General features: G+C 39.8%; 1 protein-coding gene across 1 annotated transcript in view; it reads right to left on the bottom strand.

Annotated features, from left to right (window-relative positions):
- LOC126381952 (UDP-glucose:glycoprotein glucosyltransferase) overlaps positions 1 to 18,751 on the bottom strand; it is a 20,514-nt gene extending 1,763 nt beyond the window's left edge. Inside the window, exons 1-25 of the mRNA XM_050031569.1 lie at positions 18,322 to 18,751; positions 17,976 to 18,229; positions 16,683 to 16,862; positions 14,970 to 15,160; positions 14,575 to 14,779; positions 14,043 to 14,256; positions 13,517 to 13,737; positions 12,115 to 12,324; positions 11,611 to 11,790; positions 10,812 to 11,008; positions 9,502 to 9,617; positions 9,113 to 9,261; positions 8,692 to 8,877; positions 8,205 to 8,383; positions 6,050 to 6,138; positions 5,452 to 5,612; positions 4,994 to 5,133; positions 4,308 to 4,517; positions 3,496 to 3,720; positions 3,106 to 3,279; positions 2,239 to 2,416; positions 1,701 to 1,883; positions 1,277 to 1,380; positions 824 to 990; positions 128 to 249 (exon numbers count right to left, since the gene is read on the bottom strand). Coding sequence (XP_049887526.1) covers positions 128 to 249; positions 824 to 990; positions 1,277 to 1,380; positions 1,701 to 1,883; positions 2,239 to 2,416; positions 3,106 to 3,279; positions 3,496 to 3,720; positions 4,308 to 4,517; positions 4,994 to 5,133; positions 5,452 to 5,612; positions 6,050 to 6,138; positions 8,205 to 8,383; positions 8,692 to 8,877; positions 9,113 to 9,261; positions 9,502 to 9,617; positions 10,812 to 11,008; positions 11,611 to 11,790; positions 12,115 to 12,324; positions 13,517 to 13,737; positions 14,043 to 14,256; positions 14,575 to 14,779; positions 14,970 to 15,160; positions 16,683 to 16,862; positions 17,976 to 18,229; positions 18,322 to 18,571 — 4,485 coding nt within the window. The 5' untranslated portion in view covers positions 18,572 to 18,751. The remainder of the gene's footprint in view (positions 1 to 127; positions 250 to 823; positions 991 to 1,276; positions 1,381 to 1,700; positions 1,884 to 2,238; positions 2,417 to 3,105; positions 3,280 to 3,495; positions 3,721 to 4,307; positions 4,518 to 4,993; positions 5,134 to 5,451; positions 5,613 to 6,049; positions 6,139 to 8,204; positions 8,384 to 8,691; positions 8,878 to 9,112; positions 9,262 to 9,501; positions 9,618 to 10,811; positions 11,009 to 11,610; positions 11,791 to 12,114; positions 12,325 to 13,516; positions 13,738 to 14,042; positions 14,257 to 14,574; positions 14,780 to 14,969; positions 15,161 to 16,682; positions 16,863 to 17,975; positions 18,230 to 18,321) is intronic.

Genomic DNA, 18,751 nt, shown 5'->3' with positions numbered 1-18,751 from the left:
TTACAACATATTTTTAAAGAGAACGAAAAAATGTAATATACACCAAACATTTTCATGTAAAGAGGCAGAAGAAACTATTTCTAAAAACTTTATTACAATGAAATTAATAAATTTTAATATAACTTACCAAGTCGATAGTCTTCGCATGTTTCTTGGTACCGTCGTCACACCAAGTCTCACACCACAACCACTCCTGCGGCAACGACTTGATCGCCACTTGGTGAATCATGTTATTCGGGAGGTCCTGATCTATAGGAAGTGAACATAACAATACATAAAATGAGCCTTCCCATTAAGATGTTACGCAAGTTAGCTATTTTACTACATAAACAGCCTAAACGTCCTACTGCTGGGCACAGCCCACGGGCCTCCCATAGCTTTAGGTTTGACCAAAATCCCAAATCTCACCTAATGGTGTGTGAAGATGTCGGCTAATGTCGTACACGCTTGCCTAGTAAATGCCTAACGACTACGTACTTACATCAGTAACAACCGGGACCAATGGCTTAACGTGCCTTCCGAAGCATGGATCATCTTACTTTTTACTGTAATGTCCTAACCAAACTAGGGATCACAAAGTGTTTTTTGTGATCTGTCCCCACCGGGATTGGAATCCGGGACCTCCGGATAGTGAGCACAACGCTCAACCACTGGACCACGGAGGCCGCCCCTATATTGAATGAGACTGGCTTTATAGCAGGGCATGAAAGCGGTTACAGTACGCAAGCGGTTAACCCCGCCCATTCCGCATATTGCGATTTACTGCAGTGTAGGTTATAAATTGAATATGTTCCATACGCTTGTAAAAATATAATATACGTACCTAAATTAGACAAGCTGTTAGGATCCTGGCTTAGGGCCTGGTACTGTCCACGGAGACGGTCGCCGGCGGCAATGCGGCGGAACCGCTTCAGATCCACTACGTACAACGCGCTGATGTGGTAGCTGCGCCCTTGTAAGTGGTTGCGCCAGTAGCCTTGCTTCCAGAATCTGGCGAATAAACATGCTAGGGTAGGAATCGTAAGCTACAAAAATAAACAAATCTACCTAGATAGGTACTTCTCCAATCTGCATTGAAACCCATACACAACAAAGACAAGCGAACGAATTATGTTAATATCTCAAATGTTCTTCTATAGTGTAATCAAACTGAAAAATTATTTACAGTTATGTGCAGAACCGAATCTTGCAATATTTCATAGCTTTATCACAATCTAGAACTGTGTATTACAATTTATATAGACTATCCTGTGAGACAAAAAGATCATTTAAGTACCTGAAACCTTCCATCTCCTTTCTGCTGTCACAAAACGGTGTATACCCGTACGGAGCACCTCCTAGGTCTAATTCAACCAACTCCTTCAAATCTGCTCGTACAATCTGTATGAAACGATAATATTTTTTTAGTATTAATAAACATAAACATACAACATATACCTAGCTTTAAAATATTTCATGGTTATATACACGATTAAAGCTAAACTTGGTTTTTACCCTTCATACTCAAAACAAGAAAATTAGACGCATTATATTCCAATCATCTCGATACTCGTAAAATACTATTCCATTTGGGCATTGCCAAGTCATATTTTTTCCTCCGGCCAGAATTCCTTCCACAAGAGGGCTGCTCATCGGAACGCGCACTAAAAAATCATTGATATTCGCGTCGTGATGCACTCCAGCGAACAAAGCAACCTCACCTGATCAGCGTCAACGAAGATGATCTTCTTGACGTGCAACGGGAACAGCACGTCGAGGAAGAGGATCTTGTACCCCCAGATGGTGCGCTGGCGGTCGCGCTGCCGCTGCAGCCAGCGCGGCCACTGGTACTGCACCAGCTCGTACTCGAAACCGTACTCTTGCGCCATGTACGGCAGAATGTCCTGTACGAATCAAATCATTAACCTAACTAAACCATTATTGTATGTCTAGTTTCAATCGATGAGACTATAGAGTCGTAACGCCGACAGTCTTTTTAAAATCCAAACTCCATTGTTTTACTATTGTGTCTGGAAACCTCGGCTTTACGAGGATAGTAAGAAAGAAAGAAACAAACACACAATGGTTTTACGATAGGTATTTCAATTTCACTACAGGTGAAGACTATTGCACCAAGAGAAATGTCTACAACACTTTATCTAACATTATTACTTCGTACTTTGTAACATATTCAGCTATGATTTGCGCTAAACAAAAAACCACGGCGGGATTTAAAGCCGAATATTTGCCAGCACTTACCTTGAGTGAAGGGCTGAGATAATTCTTCAAAAACCAGAACTTTACAGGCGACTTGGTGTTTTTAAGCACGGACAACATCATAATACGAAGGAACCGTTCGTACAAATGCCCTGACGCTACTGAAAACACGTTGATGGTCTCGTCTTGTGCCTCTTGTTCCTCACCAGCGCCGAACGAACTGTATGGAGGAATGAACAGGAATTAAAAAAGACGAAACTGATAATTGGATACATAGTTTAGACCGCACAGAATGTTGGCATTTAGCTACCATTTCATTCATCATCTATGAGTTGTAGTAACAACGTTCGTCGCAGATTTGTCTAAACAGTTCCGCCCCAGCTAAGGCGCAGTTTAAATAAAGTACTGTGCTATAATAGGCAAGACAAAGAGCAACACAGGAGGGAGTAGACATACACAGGCGTTCCTGTATTCTGCGAACCTTTATGTCCCCAGAACAGGTAGTTCTATAAAAACTAGTTGCAGTCGGCTTGTATGCTAGACTAAATCTAGGTGCGTAGATGAAACGACGTCCTTGAAAAATACCTAATTGTTCAGTATTTTGTTGCTAAAAGATATCTGGCTAGTCAAAATATACAATTTGGCGTTGGCTGCGTATTTTAGTAATATTATATCACATTATTACCATACAATTCTCGAATTCCAGCCACCAATAAGCGTGGCCGAACGTCGTAATCTTTATTATGTAATTCTTAATGATAGTTCGTAAATCAGTTTAAAAGAAAAATGAGATTTATTTTAATTATCTTAGCTATAATTTATCTTTGCCCCTGTCATCTAGCCTATTCTCTCTTTCTAAAACATCTAATGAACAAAACCATAAAAAATAACAAGAACACTCTCTCTTACCTTGCAATAGAATTCCAAATGCCGCCGGAGTTCTTGTCGTCATTTTCTACTAGCAAGTCGAGGTGTTGTTTGTCGGGCTTCTTGCTGACGCGCAGCTTGATCACGTGACTGCGGAATGAGCTCATCAACACCTGGATGTCTTCGCTGCCGGCCGGCGTGTCTGTGTTCTCGTGTCTGTAGACATAACATAATTTAGAAATTCCCGATCAGCTGCTTAGCTTCCTGGGGATGTCGTTAAAACTGACAGCGGGATTGTTTCCTCTCTAAGATGATAGAATATTATTATACATGGGCGATAGGCTGATGGGGATCACATGGTAGTGAAAAACAAGCCGTCTATGACAGGCGATCTATTGCCAAATATTTACTAAAAAAAACAAGCAGGCTTACCCAACAATTTCATAGATTTCTTCGGAACGTCCGGGTCGCAGCCTTAGTATCCAGGCACCAGGGTTGGCTTTCAGCTGGAAGTAGCCGAGGTTAGCCATCACTATAGTGTCCATGATCTCCGGGTTGTCCCGCGTGCCCAGGACCAGTTGGAGACCACGAGGCGGAGTGCCGAGAGTGGTGTCCCATGCGTGGCCTTCCAGCAGCAGGTACTCTAGCTCGAATTCACTGTCAATGTAATAGAAAACTATGATATATATCACTTAATAGATAGACAATTAAGAGAATGTTTAGGACATTTCTTTTTAACTTTATTTTATAGCTATACTTATATAACTTACGTTCAGTAGACTTTTGCCAAGAATAGATTATAAATACATGAGATAGGCCAATAAGATATTGCCGTGGTAGCCCAGTTGGTAGAAAGCTTGCCTCTCGCTTTGAGGTCGCAGGTTCGAATTCAGCACAGGCCAAAACCAATGATTGTCGAATTTGTTTTCGAATTCATGTTTGGATTATAAATAATTATCACGTGCTCAGCGGTGAAGGAAAACATCGTGAAACCACATTCCCGAGAAATGCATTTTCAGAGGTATGTAACCTAACCTGTATTGGGCTGATTTTCCCTTCGCGGGTTGGAAGGTCGGGAAGTCGCTTCTGTAAAAAACCTGGACCGGACCTGTGACATCTTCAGGTTAGGTAAGCGGACCCTATGTAAAACGGGATAATGCTGCGGGGATGATGATCTCATCATCTAGACCAATAAGATAAAGCCACCATCTGCAAAGTCACGGCATAGGCGTTTTATACCTTACCTGTGAACGACAGTTTCAACATCGGCGAGGCGAATGTTATCGAGATCGTAGACGGACTTGACACACTCGACGAGCCAGTTGGGCGGTGTACGGAGCTCCATGGAAAGCAGCGGCGCGTGAGGCAGGCGAGAGAACCGCGCGAGGGGACCGCCGGTTAGGGCGCCCTCTGCTGTAAACTGAAGCTCCGGTTCTAGCACGTAGCGGTAGAAACTGGAATAAACGATGTAGGTAATTGTATTTTTTTCTATATGGTCTTATTGTTACTTATTAAACCATTGAGTATTCTGCCAGCAAACATCTTGAAACCAAGATACCATAAAACTAAACAGCAGACATGCTTAGTTTTAGTTTTACGTACAAAATTAAAAATCATTAAAATCATTAAGTAGTATTGTGGATTTATTTTGAGAGCAACTTTAATACTAAATTGGAATCGGAGACGGCGTATAAGATCAGAGTACCGGAAAGGGAATGGGGGTAAAAATAGGTTGGCGTTTATAAAAGGTTAAAACCAAAAACAAGATGGGCGGATGTGGTCAAAAAGGACCTGTGTATGTGCAATGTCTCCGAGAACGACACGTCCGATAGAGCGAAGTGGAAGAGAAGTACGAAGAAGGCAGACCCCACCATCAGATGGGAATAATAAATGCCAAGGAGAGAGAGAGAGAGAGTTTATAAAAGGTTACCTTTTCAGCGGCATATCGGAATTCTTGTCCTGGGGGTTGAGGAATAGTTTGATGCGGCAGTTGACGACGCGACGCAGGACGAGCAGCAGCGGCGCCAACCTCTGCGCGGCGTTCGATGCCGGGTCCAGCACGGCGACGATCTGCGGACAATATACCCTTGACATTTATGCCAGAAACAATAGATCAGCGTGTGAGGGGCATACGCGCCAGTCATTAATGCTAACGATACTTCTTAGTTCCGTATGAAGATCAAGCGTATGCTTATATTTAGGTAGCCCAAATGTTGAGGTCCAACACGAAAAAAAATGTTTTTGGACCTCAACGTTTATACCACATTAATGGCTTACGACCAATAACAAAAATCTCACAAAGAATGCTGAGACTGATGACAAGCTTGTTGAGTGGTTGGGGTAACATAAAATTACTATGAGATTAGCGATAAAAGTTGATATACCCACCTCAACAGCAGCCTCATCCTTAATAAGCGGCTGTAGTTCGACGAGGGAGTGTTCTGTGCGCAGGCCGGTCGGCACCGGGGTGCGAACCTTGGGACTCCGCGACGCCAGCACAGATATCACCTTCAGACGGTCTTCGTTGTTCAGGTTCACTATGTCGTCGTCTAGAATGAAGTTTGTAACGTTATTTATACAAACAGTTCTCGCACCTTTTTAGGACTTATGGATGAATCTATAAGGACCATGGTCCTTTCCATACATTTTAGATTTAGTACCAATGCTCTTTTTTGTAGTTTGTGTAGGGACCGTAGAATATTTATTTATTTATTGTTATCCCTATTTCATGCAACGCCATGGAGTATGGAGTAGGGAACCCACTGCCCTAGGGTTTCCTAATAAAAAGTAGCATGGGAAAGTAGGATGCTACACCGACAAGAGCGCGGCTCTTAAATTAGTGATTGCATGTATGGAGTAAACCGTATAAGCCTACATATGGAAACAAATAAGTTAGTTATAAACAGAAAATTAATATTTGTGTTCAGACCAAATAAAAAGGCGAAACAAAATATGCACCATAACGGATATCAAACAGTTTACTTACCATCATCGTCATCGACATCATTTTTAGATACTTTCTTCTTCTTGTCGAGGACTTCAGATATTTTATCAGCATACACTTGATTGCTGTACCTGGGGGATACGGAAATAATACTAATTTAGGCTTCCATGTTTTGTATACATATTTTGGACTATACGACACGAGGCTCCGCCCGCTTCAATAGCCACTGCGGGCAGGAGTATATTTATTTATTTATAAAAAAGGTACACCAACAGCTTATATAATACAAAGCTTAGCTAAAGTTTAGCTTAGTATATAGTCTTACAGATACTTTTTACGAAATATCAAAACGAAAGTTTTCTTCGGAGTTTATATAAAAATGCTGTCCTGGAACGTCATCAATAAAAGCGGTCAAACGTCGTACTCATTGTTACTTAATTCATAAATAAAATTCGAAAATAAGTCGAAAAGTGAAATGAAATTCATTTCGGATCATCTTAGACTGGCATATACACTTCTCATCAAAAAAATCGAAACACTTCCGTTTTCATTGTTTCTGTCCGAATTTAACACAAAAAAGAATTCATACGATGAAAAAAAATACATAAATGTATAACTGGCAGTTTGGCCATTACAGTAATAAGCGAAAATTCTAAATTCAAAATTAGAATTTCATTTGTTTATCTTATAAACGAAATGAATCACTGTTTTGAGACAAATGTGTGTTTAGGGTTGGAGTACATTTAGCGTTTAAAAACTAAAAATTGGCGCCTATCCTTAAACTTTTTGTTTTTTATTTCAATACTGTGACTTTGGGACGTCTGAAAAAAGGTTTTTTTTCTAAAACGTATGGATACTTCGCCCACAGAAGCCGCCCAAGTTGTGGCATTGCTGGATTCTGGCCTTAGTCAGCGTGTTGTGGCTGCAAGACTGCATCTAAGCCTGTCATCTGTACATAGAGTCTATAAACGTTATCGGGAGACTGGTTTGTTCACGCGCCGTTCAGGATCTGGCAGGAATCGGGTCACTTCTGAGCGAGATGATCGATTTATTGTAACAACTTCTTTAAGAAATCGACGCCTTAACGCTTTTCAACTGCAGCAGCGGCTTCGTGTTGTACGAAGGGTGGCTGTAAGTGACTCTACAATTAGAAGAAGGTTGAAGGATCGTGGACTGGTACCGCATAAGCCAGCAAATGGGCCGAAATTAACTGCAGACCATCGAAGAGCGCGCCTTAACTTTGCACGTGAGCACCTAAATTGGTCATACCTACAGTGGAGCAAAGTTCTCTTTTCTGATGAGTGTAAAATTATGCTGTATCGTAACGACGGAAGGAACAAGGTCTACAGAAGAGACGGAGAACGCTATGCACAATGCTGCATTGAAGAAAAGGTCAGCTATGGTGGCGGTTCGTGGACGGTTTGGGGAGGAATCAGCGCCGACGGTAAGACAGAGCTTGCTTTCGTGTCTGGGCCACGTCTGCCTGCACTAAACTGTCATCGGTACGTCGAAGAGTGTCTCGAGCCTCATGTGATGCCCTATGCACATTTTATTGGCAACGGCTTCATATTCATGCACGACAATGCTAGGGCTCACACCGCGAGCGTCGTACGAGATTATCTTAACGAAGTCGATATCTCTATTATGGAATGGCCAGCAAGAAGCCCGGACATGAATCCCATTGAACATCTGTGGGATGAATTAAAGAGACGAATTCGAGCAAGAGATCCTGCCCCAGAAACACTTAGCCAGCTGCAAGATGCAATCCAAGAGGAATGGGACAATATACCACAGCATGTGATCGTGACTCTCATCCGATCGATGAAGAACCGTATGGAAGCAGTAATTAGAGCTCGGGGAGGGAATACAAGTTATTAAATAAACGTTTTTTAGCTTTTTTTTTCATTTACGTGTGTTGTTTTATCCATTTCCTTTATACTCCATACGGAATAAAAATGACTCATTTAACAAAATACGAAACCTATGAAAAATTCATTTAAATTTAGAACATTAACATTAAGATTTGATAAGCTCATATTACTCACTATTAAACGACATTTAACATTTATTCCTAAATGTACACATTTTTCTGATAATCCTGACAAAACGTAAACTTGCAAGGTGTTTCGATTTTTTTGATGAGAAGTGTATTTCCTGATTAGAATTTGATCCAGTCAAATACCCTATTGTAGTATACCTCTCCAACAACAAGAAGTCATCGAGCGTGAACCGCTCGTGCGCGTGCAGGGGCCCGATGAGGCGCGCGTTGTGCAGCACGGCGCGCGCGCCGGCGCGCAGCTTGAGGCTGCGCGCGCACACCACGCGCGCCGCCTTCAGCGCCCACTCGTGCTTGTGCAGCGCTGGGACCAACTCGGGCTAGGGAACGCAACCAAGTCACTTGTATATACTCAAATAACCGCCTACGTTGTGGGTTATAAAACATATTGAGGGCAATGTATAGTGTAAACTGTAATGTAAGGCACGTTTAGCCGTTGATCCTGGATACTACAAAACACCTCCATATAGTAGTATAGTATGCTCCATACCCCCGCCAGTTAATGAAGGGAAAGCCTGTGTCCAGCAGTGAGACGTATTATAGATACGCTATTTGTGTTTTTTTATGGTTTATCCATTACTTCAGATAATAATAATTCCGTACAATATTCATTTGTAAAGAAACTTACCAAAATATCGCAATCCTTCCTCTCGTGGCAGCCTTCGTTCTCGAGTAGCAGCGCGACATATTTGGTAGCCTTAGCGGGTTCAAGCGTCGTCAGCGCCGCGAGCACCACCTTGTTGAGCGACTGGTCGTCGCTGGAGGAGCCGTCCACGTTTGGTATGAACGCCACGCGTATACCACCGGATTCTCTCTGCCACAAAAAATCAATCATATAAATTAATTGAATTCTAGATTATCAACCAAACTTCTATGTTATGGAAGTAAAGGAAAATAAATAAAATAAGTTGAAGTAAATCTAGGTTGAGTGAAGTTTCCGTTCTACACGTAGTGTTATTCTTTATTCTATGTTAGGGGGTGAATAGTGTCGGTCTGTCATCTAGCATTTGTGGAAACCAAAAGAAAAATTAAACAATATCTGCTATTACCATAAACGTGAGTGCGTTCCGCAGGAGTTCTCTTGCCAGTTTGTCGTTGAGGTCGCCAACCACCCAGACTGTCTGCGTAATCTTGTCTGGTTTGCCTCCCTTTGTGAAATACTTCAGAATTGGCAACGCAGTCGCTAATGCATCGCGACCTGTATAACAACGATAATAACATAAAATTACCCAGATCTATAAAAATACGAATAGCTGTAAGCAAAAAAATATACTCTTGGGTCCTAAAATCAGCTAACTTTGATCGAGTTACTGTGGACGTTGTTTGTGGATTACTTTTAAAGAATTGAATGAAATTTTTGGTACATTTTGAAATGTTACTATAAATTGTAATATTTCTATAAAAAGCTACAAAACTGGAAACTAAAATTTTTACATACCGGTTAAATGCATCATCCGATGAACTTTATCCTCAGTAAACAGTTCGCTAGAGGACGCTACTCCAGAGAGATCCAAAAACTGTGACGACTCGGAACCAAGAACTCGGCGATTCAATCTGATAACAACACATTAGTCTATGCAAAATCATAGGTAATAAAGTAAGTATTAAGTCTGGTCAGCATTTGACTAGGATACCTGCGACAATAACACAAGATACTACTATATGTTCTGTAAGTACTCACGCTATATAGTGCTTGTCAGTAGCTGCAGATTACCCGAATATCGCGACAATTCTGTCACTGTCGAACCTTCTAATAACCCTATTCGTTCGTAGTAGTACACTACTAGGTATATACTACTCAAGCACGACATGTGCCTGCTTCACTAAGTATTCGACTGCGTTGTCCACACCAGACAGCTCAGCACAGAACACTGCCAGTTGCAGAAGCCCCGTGTGACGCGACAGCATTGTCACTATCGATCATTGATTTACCACTACCGTAGATAAAGCGCTTGATACAGAAATGCGGCGAAAAGTTGGCGCTTGTTTAGCTATACATTCGTACACAGCTGTATACAGGTACATTCAATAAAATCTTGTCAAATTAGGAAAGTACGCATCGTCTTATTACGTATATAAGCGCGTGATGCTTCTTCGGGTTACACTGCGACTCGGATTGACCGGGAGTACTTGTTTTAGTGTATTTTAAACGGAAAATTAAAATGTTTATACTAGGATAACATGCACAGTGTCATTACTTATTAGAAATATGATGTTCTATCCTTCTTTTTTCGCTTTGAGCTTCTATTTTTGCAAGTTTTTACCGCGCACTTCCCCGTGTTGCCAGTTCGGCGCCTAATCTCGCACTGAGGTAAAGTACTGTCAACGTCGCTATATTAGCAGTAACTTTGCGTCCCTTTTTGAGCATCATCATCAGCCCATTAACGTCCCCACTGCTGGGGCACGGCCTTCCCTATGGATGGATAGGGAGATCGGGCCTTAAACCATCACGCGGGCCCAGTGCGGATTGATGGTTATTAACGACTGCTAATGCAGCCGGGACCAACGGCTTAACGTGCCTTCCGAAGGAGGAGCTCGAGATGAAAACTTTTTTTTTGTGGTCACCCATCCTATGACCGGCCTTTGCGAAAGTTGCTTAACTTCAACAATCGCAGACCGAGCGCGTTTACCGCTGCGCCACAGAGCTTCTCTTTTTTGAGCGCTGATGTTCAATCTACCAGAGATTCCTCTAGTAACTCTAGAAATTCATGACGTAACTTGTATAATTTCTAGCCATACGCCACTCACCTGGGCACGATATGTGCCTGCTTCATGAGGTATTCCACTGCATCGTCCGCATCGGACAGCTCTCCGCGGAACACTGCGCGTTGCAGTCGACCCGTGTGGCGTGACAACGCCGTAACTAGGGACTCTTCTAGCAACTCCACTGATGACGTCACCGGGGTAGAACCCTCGTCAGTGAGCGGCACGCCGTTTACGAGCACCTGCATGGTGTTAAGAATCGATGTATTAGTTATTCAAGACGGCTTTGGCGGCTCAATAGTAACCCTGACACCAGGGTTGATGAGGTTGGTACTCCACCTCACAACCCACACGATAGAAGAAGAAGACGGCAACAGGTCGATTGCGATGCCAATGATTCTATTACATACTTAAACGATAAAAGTGAAGTATCGGGAATCATATAGAACTCCGAACGAATAAAATTGAAATCTTATATTAATCGTATAGTATTAAGTATTTATTATGTTAACTTTAGTTTTACTTTTAGGTACTTATTTTTTTGTTGCACCATCCCGCATCCAAGTTTGTAAATGTTTATTTCCTTTTGGTGGTTGCCTGGAAGAAATTGCTCTAGAGCAATAAGGCCGCCCAAATTCTACTGTATTCATGTGTTATGTCTGATTGTTTAAATGTAGTTCTGTGCAATAAAGTATATTTGATTTGATTAATCCAATGGTAAAAGTCAATCTATAATAAAACTAAGAGACTATATAAAATAGGATACAACATCCGAGGTGATCGTTCCATGGTACATTACATTTTGACCCCCTTCTATGATGAGCTGATGATGGATGACCCTTACCTGCGGATACTTGTTGCTGCCCAGTTTAGAGACAAACTCCTCAGCCAGTTGGCTGCCGAAGTTGTACTCCGAGTCCTCAGATATGATGTCGTCGAGGTTGGCGCCTGAACTCGCGTACTTCTTCAACTGTTTCTTCACTTGGTTTAAGTCTAACTTTCCTTCTTGTGGGGTATTGAGAAGCTAAAAAAAATACACGCTTTTAAAATTGAGAACTGAACGTAAGTATCAGTAAAATAGGAACTTATCCGGTAAACGTGATGAAACATCCCTTATTCACCTAGCACATATTCTTTAGTATACAGATAACAAATAAACAACAAGGGCAGTGGAAAAACCGCGTGACAATGAAAACTAAAAACTTATATAGAAATCAGGGGTCACGTGCGGCGCACACGTGGCTCAGTCTTCAGGCGTAAAAAAAAAGACTTAGGGCACGTGCCTAGCAGGAAACACATACATACATAAAAAAATATCAATCTTTATGTATGTTAATTCCTTTCTTACCTGGCTAATGAAATAGAATGCCTCCTTGTTAGAGTTGCGCTCCTGTGCGATGTAGTTGAAGGCAGACCGCACTGCAGCTTCCAAGACTCTGTCCTCGCTTCCCGGGGCGAGCATCAACCCCACACGCACAGGTGTCGCGTGCTTCAGTAGAGTCTCTCCCAGCTTGAGCGGGGGCCCAGATAGTGGCGATGTCGGGTCTACTATGATTACCTGAAAGGATTGAAGCGCTTTTAAAGAAGGAAGAAATTACGTAACAAATGGAATTCTATAGTCTCTGCTTACCCCGGTGGGAAATATGCGTGAGTTTATGTATGTATGTAAGAAATTACGTAATTATTTAAAGATGCCACTGAGCTGCCAGAGGCCCCTGACATAGCCACGTCAGGTGTAATGTAAGTACGTATAAGATAAGCAATTAGAACGAATACGATTTTATTAATTTAGTTTTTGACTGCTAACATAGAACATTTAAATATTCTTTTGATCAACAGATGTCGCTACTAATATATTACAACGCGGTATCATTTATTTCACATCGGTACTATGAAAAGTTGATATTTTTTTCCTTTTTAAAATAACTGGGCCCATAACCTATTAGATATTTTTGAACATCTGTTACGAATTCCAGTAACAGATACTTAAAGAGCGACATTACATCTTTGAATTCAATAGTTTCAATAATTCGTCAATCATGACTTGTAAATAAATGTTACCCGACTGCCGAGAAGATTGTGTGTATGTCGCGTATCTGGGTATAATTATGTGGATTCGATCGAATTGTAGATTTGTCTTAACCGTCCGATAATTATAGGCTAAATATTTTTCATAAATTTAAAATGGCCGCCATAAAATATATAAATGTTTACTTTTTGCCGTATACTCCGAATCTGTAGCATATCAATGCTAAATTCTGTCAGCACGTGATTGTGGTTTGTTGTCAATATATTGGCAATCGATATATAAGCAATACATGTAAAGATTAAAACAACAACAGTGCAGTAACAATATGGTCGATTTTTCTGAACTTCGTTGGTACAAATGTAGTCGGCGCATATTTATAAGATATAAATAAATAACATCCGGAATTAACGTAGAAATTGGACATTGCTTCCTAACATTTGGAAACCAATGTTTCCAATGTTATAAATGGAGCAATCTCCATAAAGTAACCCTGTGTGTGTAGCTTTCTTAATTTGCCGTGAGGCTCGCGGCTCTCAATTGTAAAATCGTATGTTTCCAAGTAAGTATAAGAAGTCAGAAGATAAATCCGTTATCAAAAGAAAAACGTTATTTTACGGTTGTACGGGTAGGTACTTTACGGCTATTAAAATACCATAACATTGCGAAACACTCAAGGGTTTTCTTTATCAACTACATAATTGATTTAAGAATTTAAACTTACGTAGTTATAGATGTTCCTTCTCAAATTCCTTAGCATGCCTGGGTAGGTGGGTCTGAGCAGTTCCATATAGGACGACGGCCAGCGTCGGTATCTCTCGTCGGCCTCCAAGTCATTGAGCCATGTAATCGAACTGTCGCGAATATCCAGCCCATACTCCTCCCAGGTGAAAGATTCGCCGAGTTCCAGTGACATAAGTGTGTTGATCAGATTCTTTGATAGACCTATTTGGAAAAGAAATTAGAATATAAGAGTAATACCGCATCTCACAAACCCTGATGATGTAGGAAGAGACAAAAATGATCAATTTCTTTTTATATTGTCTGAAAATATTATATAGATATGACGTTGTCTTAACAAACTTCTGCAAAAGGGCTGGAATGGTAATAACATAGCATGCAACACTATTAATTATACCTTTTGTCTAATGTTCAATCGAAACAAATAAAATAATCATTATACTTTCGTGTTAATGCACTTGCAGGCAACCACAACCTCCACACCTAATAGAGTTGGAACAACAGCTTACCTAGGGCATGTAAAGTGTTCATAGGTCCAATGTCTTCTCTCAGAGCGGCGAGCAGACTCATAACATCAACCTCTTCAGCGTCGAACTGCGCGCCAGACACCAGCAACAGAGGCTCAGCCGCACGGAGGCCCAACGACGTCGACCATACATCTTGGTTGTATAGCACTTCATCCCGGAAAGCGCGCGGAACATTTACGTGGATAAGGGACTTTGTCTGTAATAAAATGTATTCCACTTTATTGTGTTACGATTATCCGTACCTTCTACTCCTCACGTTATCGAATGCATCATAGGTTTTTAAAGCCCGCATCTTTTGAGAGTTGACATTAAAAAAATCTCGTTTACTATACAGTGGGGAATTGAAAGGGGGTAATTTTAGCAATATAAGCCCGAAGATAGTATTTCTGATAGCTTTATTATACTTCTGCGACTTATAATAACCGTTTCCGGACTAAATGGAGGCAAACTGTCGCAAGCACTTAGAAATGTAAGGTTTTCTGGAGTAGTAGAGGTAAATCAAAGAAGCGTTTACCTGCATAGGGAAATTTTGAGCAATGGAAGTAAGGACTCTGAGCGCTTCGTCCCCGCCTGCGTCGTGAGCGTCCACCACGGCCGCCGCCGCCTGCATGCTCAGCGCTTGCATCTGCCACACCTTCAACGGCTCCAGCTCTTCACTAGACTCAGATAGATGGCGACGGAAGCGCTCCAACGGAGTGCGGAGGGCGGGAAACAGATTTCTGTATAAAATGATTTAATCATTATATTTCTTTAAGGACACTTCAGGCGTAACACAAGTCACTCTGAAATGAAATTAACTGAAACTCTTGGAAACTACAAAGTATTCTATATCATAAATCATAAATATGGACATTAAGTAAGTGTTTTATTTATTTTTGATTTAAAAACCAATTCAAAACCGCAACTTACTTAAGTCGTCCGAAGTTGAAGCCATCAATTTGATTCTGGGGATCATTTTCGTCTTCCTCCTCCGACGCTGCCGGTGTGTCACCACCGTCAGCCTCTTTAGGCGTGGAGTCATCCTGGCTCTTGTACTCTGTGCTCTTCAACTGAAGCTCTACTCCATAACCTGACAAGCGCAGCTTAGGCTTTCCACGAGGCTAAAACATTGTAAATAGTGAATAAGACACTTAGAAATTCACTTGCTTGTAATAAACTTCAGCATAATTTTTTTGGCTGATGTAATCAGACAAATTACGCCCTCGGCCTCGGCTTTTCGGCTGTGGCGTCTTTTAATAATATTTTTTTTTCTTTCTTTCAAATTCAAGACGGGAGTTGCCAAGTGCATGCGTTCCCCTCTGTCGAAACACATGAACGATCATTTCGTGTTTTGTTATTTATGTGACGGTTTTGTTTTAGTATGCATATACAGAGATGGTGACTTTTTTTATTATTGTGGTGGCGCAGTGAGTAGGTGTGTTGTGTATGTATGTACCTCACCTCCCTCAAACAGTGGGAGAAAAAATGTAGAGTAAAGCTAGCCCAAAGCACGGGATGTGATTTGTACACACAGACATTGCACATTGACGTTATCGTACACGCGCAACTGTGTATGTGACGTCTGAGGGCTGCCTACTACTCTATACATAATAGATAGGTACTACTACTCGCGCAAGAACCTTTTATAATTATCAGCACACATAGTGCCATTTGGGGTCAATAACCCTGAATGTGGTTAATGTGGATATGACCACGAGATTTGAGAGCTTGGGTGATTATGTTACATTACAATATTGTAATTTTGTTGTATTATAATATATGTATAATTTAATATTATAAATGTGAAAGTTTGTTGATAGAGAGAAACAGTTAAGAAATAATAAAAATTAATAATAAAAAAAACAATACAATACAATGAAATAAAAGTTTAAGAGATTCTAGACAAATCTAGCTCCCAAAGGAGCCATATCAATATTAAGAAAAATAATCACTGATCAACACATCATTCAATATCACAGATTCAAATTTTTCCACAATATCCACAATATAAATAGACACTACACTTCACTTAAGAATTCACTATACTAATTAATAACATTTACATACTATTTTTACATTTAGCACTTAGGTATTATTGTAAATTATTAGAATACTTTGATAATCAATCACTATGAAAAATGAAGTAGATAAAGACGAAAGAATGGAATTCAATTTCAAAATTCCAACATAAATGTATAAAACTTTACTAATTAAAAACAAAGGTCCGCGCACTGCCTTCGCCATTTGGACTTCAGTAAAACCCATTTGGGTTGAGGTTGAGGTAAATACAGCATGGCTGCTGGTGGTAGTGGGGAGTTACCATTATTTGCATAGTTGTATTCCTAATTATATGTCCGAAGCAAACTCCCATCTATAATTTATCTAAGGATGTGATAGAAAACTGTTCTTACTGTGGTGTTATGTATTGTAACAATATAATTCCTATTAACACATACATGCATATGAAACTCTTAAACATAGCAAAGAGAGGAATCAGATTTGTATATGTGTTAAAATTTTTATTTTGTGTTTAGAGGAACACAAAGCAATACCTACACTTTTTTGAAGGTATTGGTATAATCTGGTAAAGTAAATACCCATATTTTTTTTAATACTTTAAAATAAAATGTTATCACATCTTACCTTAACATTCCACCTTATAACATAATTAATCACACCTTTGTCAGCATACCCTGACAATATCTTGTGTTTAGTGGTGAAGTCTAACATGCCAAGTTCACCGTAAAGTATGGCTGTAAGGCTCTTGTTATCACTGGTGGGGTAGGAGTGGTCCAGTAGATATGTATCCAGTTTATGGTCTTCCTGTAAACATAATGTTAAAAATTAAAACATTAACAATTATGAAAACAATTATTAATAGGTTTAAGAAATAATCATTTAGCTTATTGTAAATACCTGCCAATGAGGGACTTCCCAGGCTACCTTCCCCAAAAACAATACAAAAAAAAATAGTTGTACAGTTTTAATATAAAAATTACCTATTTTCTCATTGCTCTGGTACATAATTATAAAAATAATTGTTGTTTGACATTGGGATCAGATTATGTATAGAATTATGTTGCTACCTATATTGCTTCTCTTTATTTTGATAAGAATAATAATGGGTGAAATATGTGCCTGTGTGTAATTTTTTTTATCTAATTTTTTTTGAGGCTTGAGCCACTCTTGGTTGTTATGCCAGCCTCATAGTTCAGAGTGTTTAATGATGATCAAATCAACAATTTACAAAAGAATACCATTACAGCACTACACCATGCTGTTCAGGGATTGTTACTCCTAAGAGACACAGTACAGTATTTATATACCAGCCTTGCCGCTACGGACACTGGATCTGCCAAGAGGCACACCTGGGTGTACTAAAAAGGGTCATCATTAATACCCTAAAACAAAGATAAAAGTTGCATATGTCTGTTATCCACAAAATTAGAAGGTTAAACGAAGGAAAATCTGTACAACACCATCTATATTGTTTTTGAGGAACAAAGCCTGAAAAGTCCCGAATTGAAAGCAAAGTAACTAACATTTCTTGATTTTTTTTTCTTTAATCAAATAAAATAAAATATTGTATTCAAATTTCAATGAGTATAGTTTGAATAAACAAAATTATTTATTATAATCTGAATAACATATGTTATTTATCATTCTAATAACATTGTTGGTGAGGAGTGGGTGTATTTACTGTACACTTGCCTTTTGGGATACAGGAGTCTTGCTATGTTATATTTCATTCAAATAAATTTTACCTAACTCTAATCACAAGTTTAATCATTGGTTGTTGCTGCCTCATTAATATTGATAGGCAAGCTTATTACCACATCCAAAGCTGTTCTAGATAAGGAACCTTGTGTTATTACTATAAAATCATTATTTCCCTATTAAGAAGCAAATTAGAGAATTCGTTTTTAAGATACTTACTGGATCATATTTGTCATACGATTTCAATATGTCTCGAAGAACATCATTATCACAGACTTTTCTTGAAGCAATGGCCACAAATGTATCACACTCAACTTCTTTTGCTCCATTTTGTGTGGCAACCTGGTCAAACATGCGCACTGCTGGGGAGGTGGTGTGCATGGAAAGCGCGAGCTTGGCCATACGGAGCTGCGCTGGCGCCAGTAAAGTGCTTGCGACGCCAATGCATGCTTCATACACTTCCTTATCAGTCTCTGAAATAAATCACATGTTATTTTTTATATTCCATTATAACTTTTTTGTAAGTTACAATCTTACACATCTTTTTAAATTATATGACACTTACCTAAACTGTCTAGACTAGTTTTCAAAGAATTTATTCCGTCGACAAAGGACCAAAACAAGTCCGTGCTCTCCCCAGAAAGATACTCGGCCAATTCCAAAACTATTGGAGTTGTCTCCCATTTCGCACTCACGAAAGTAGTAACAGACTTTGATTTCTTATCTTCTCTCTTCGGAAGATCAATATTAGAAGCCAAACTTACTAAAACGTTAGCTAAAATAACTAAAGAGATCTTAGTACCGGTGGCTTTCATCTTTACAATATAACTAATAAGCTATGAGGACTAATGTTCAATTATTTAATTCATAATTTACAAGTAGTTATTTATATGACACGTACTAATGTGTACATTCTTTTAACACATTTTTATTCGCAAGTCCCTAGATAAATTCGTAGAAAATAAATTCAAGTCATCAACCACCAATGACAGTTG

The sequence above is a fragment of the Pectinophora gossypiella genome, chromosome 3 (genome assembly GCF_024362695.1).
Source record: "Pectinophora gossypiella chromosome 3, ilPecGoss1.1, whole genome shotgun sequence".
Classification (NCBI taxonomy): domain Eukaryota; kingdom Metazoa; phylum Arthropoda; class Insecta; order Lepidoptera; family Gelechiidae; genus Pectinophora; species Pectinophora gossypiella.
This window is presented reverse-complemented; position numbering and strand designations above follow the sequence as displayed.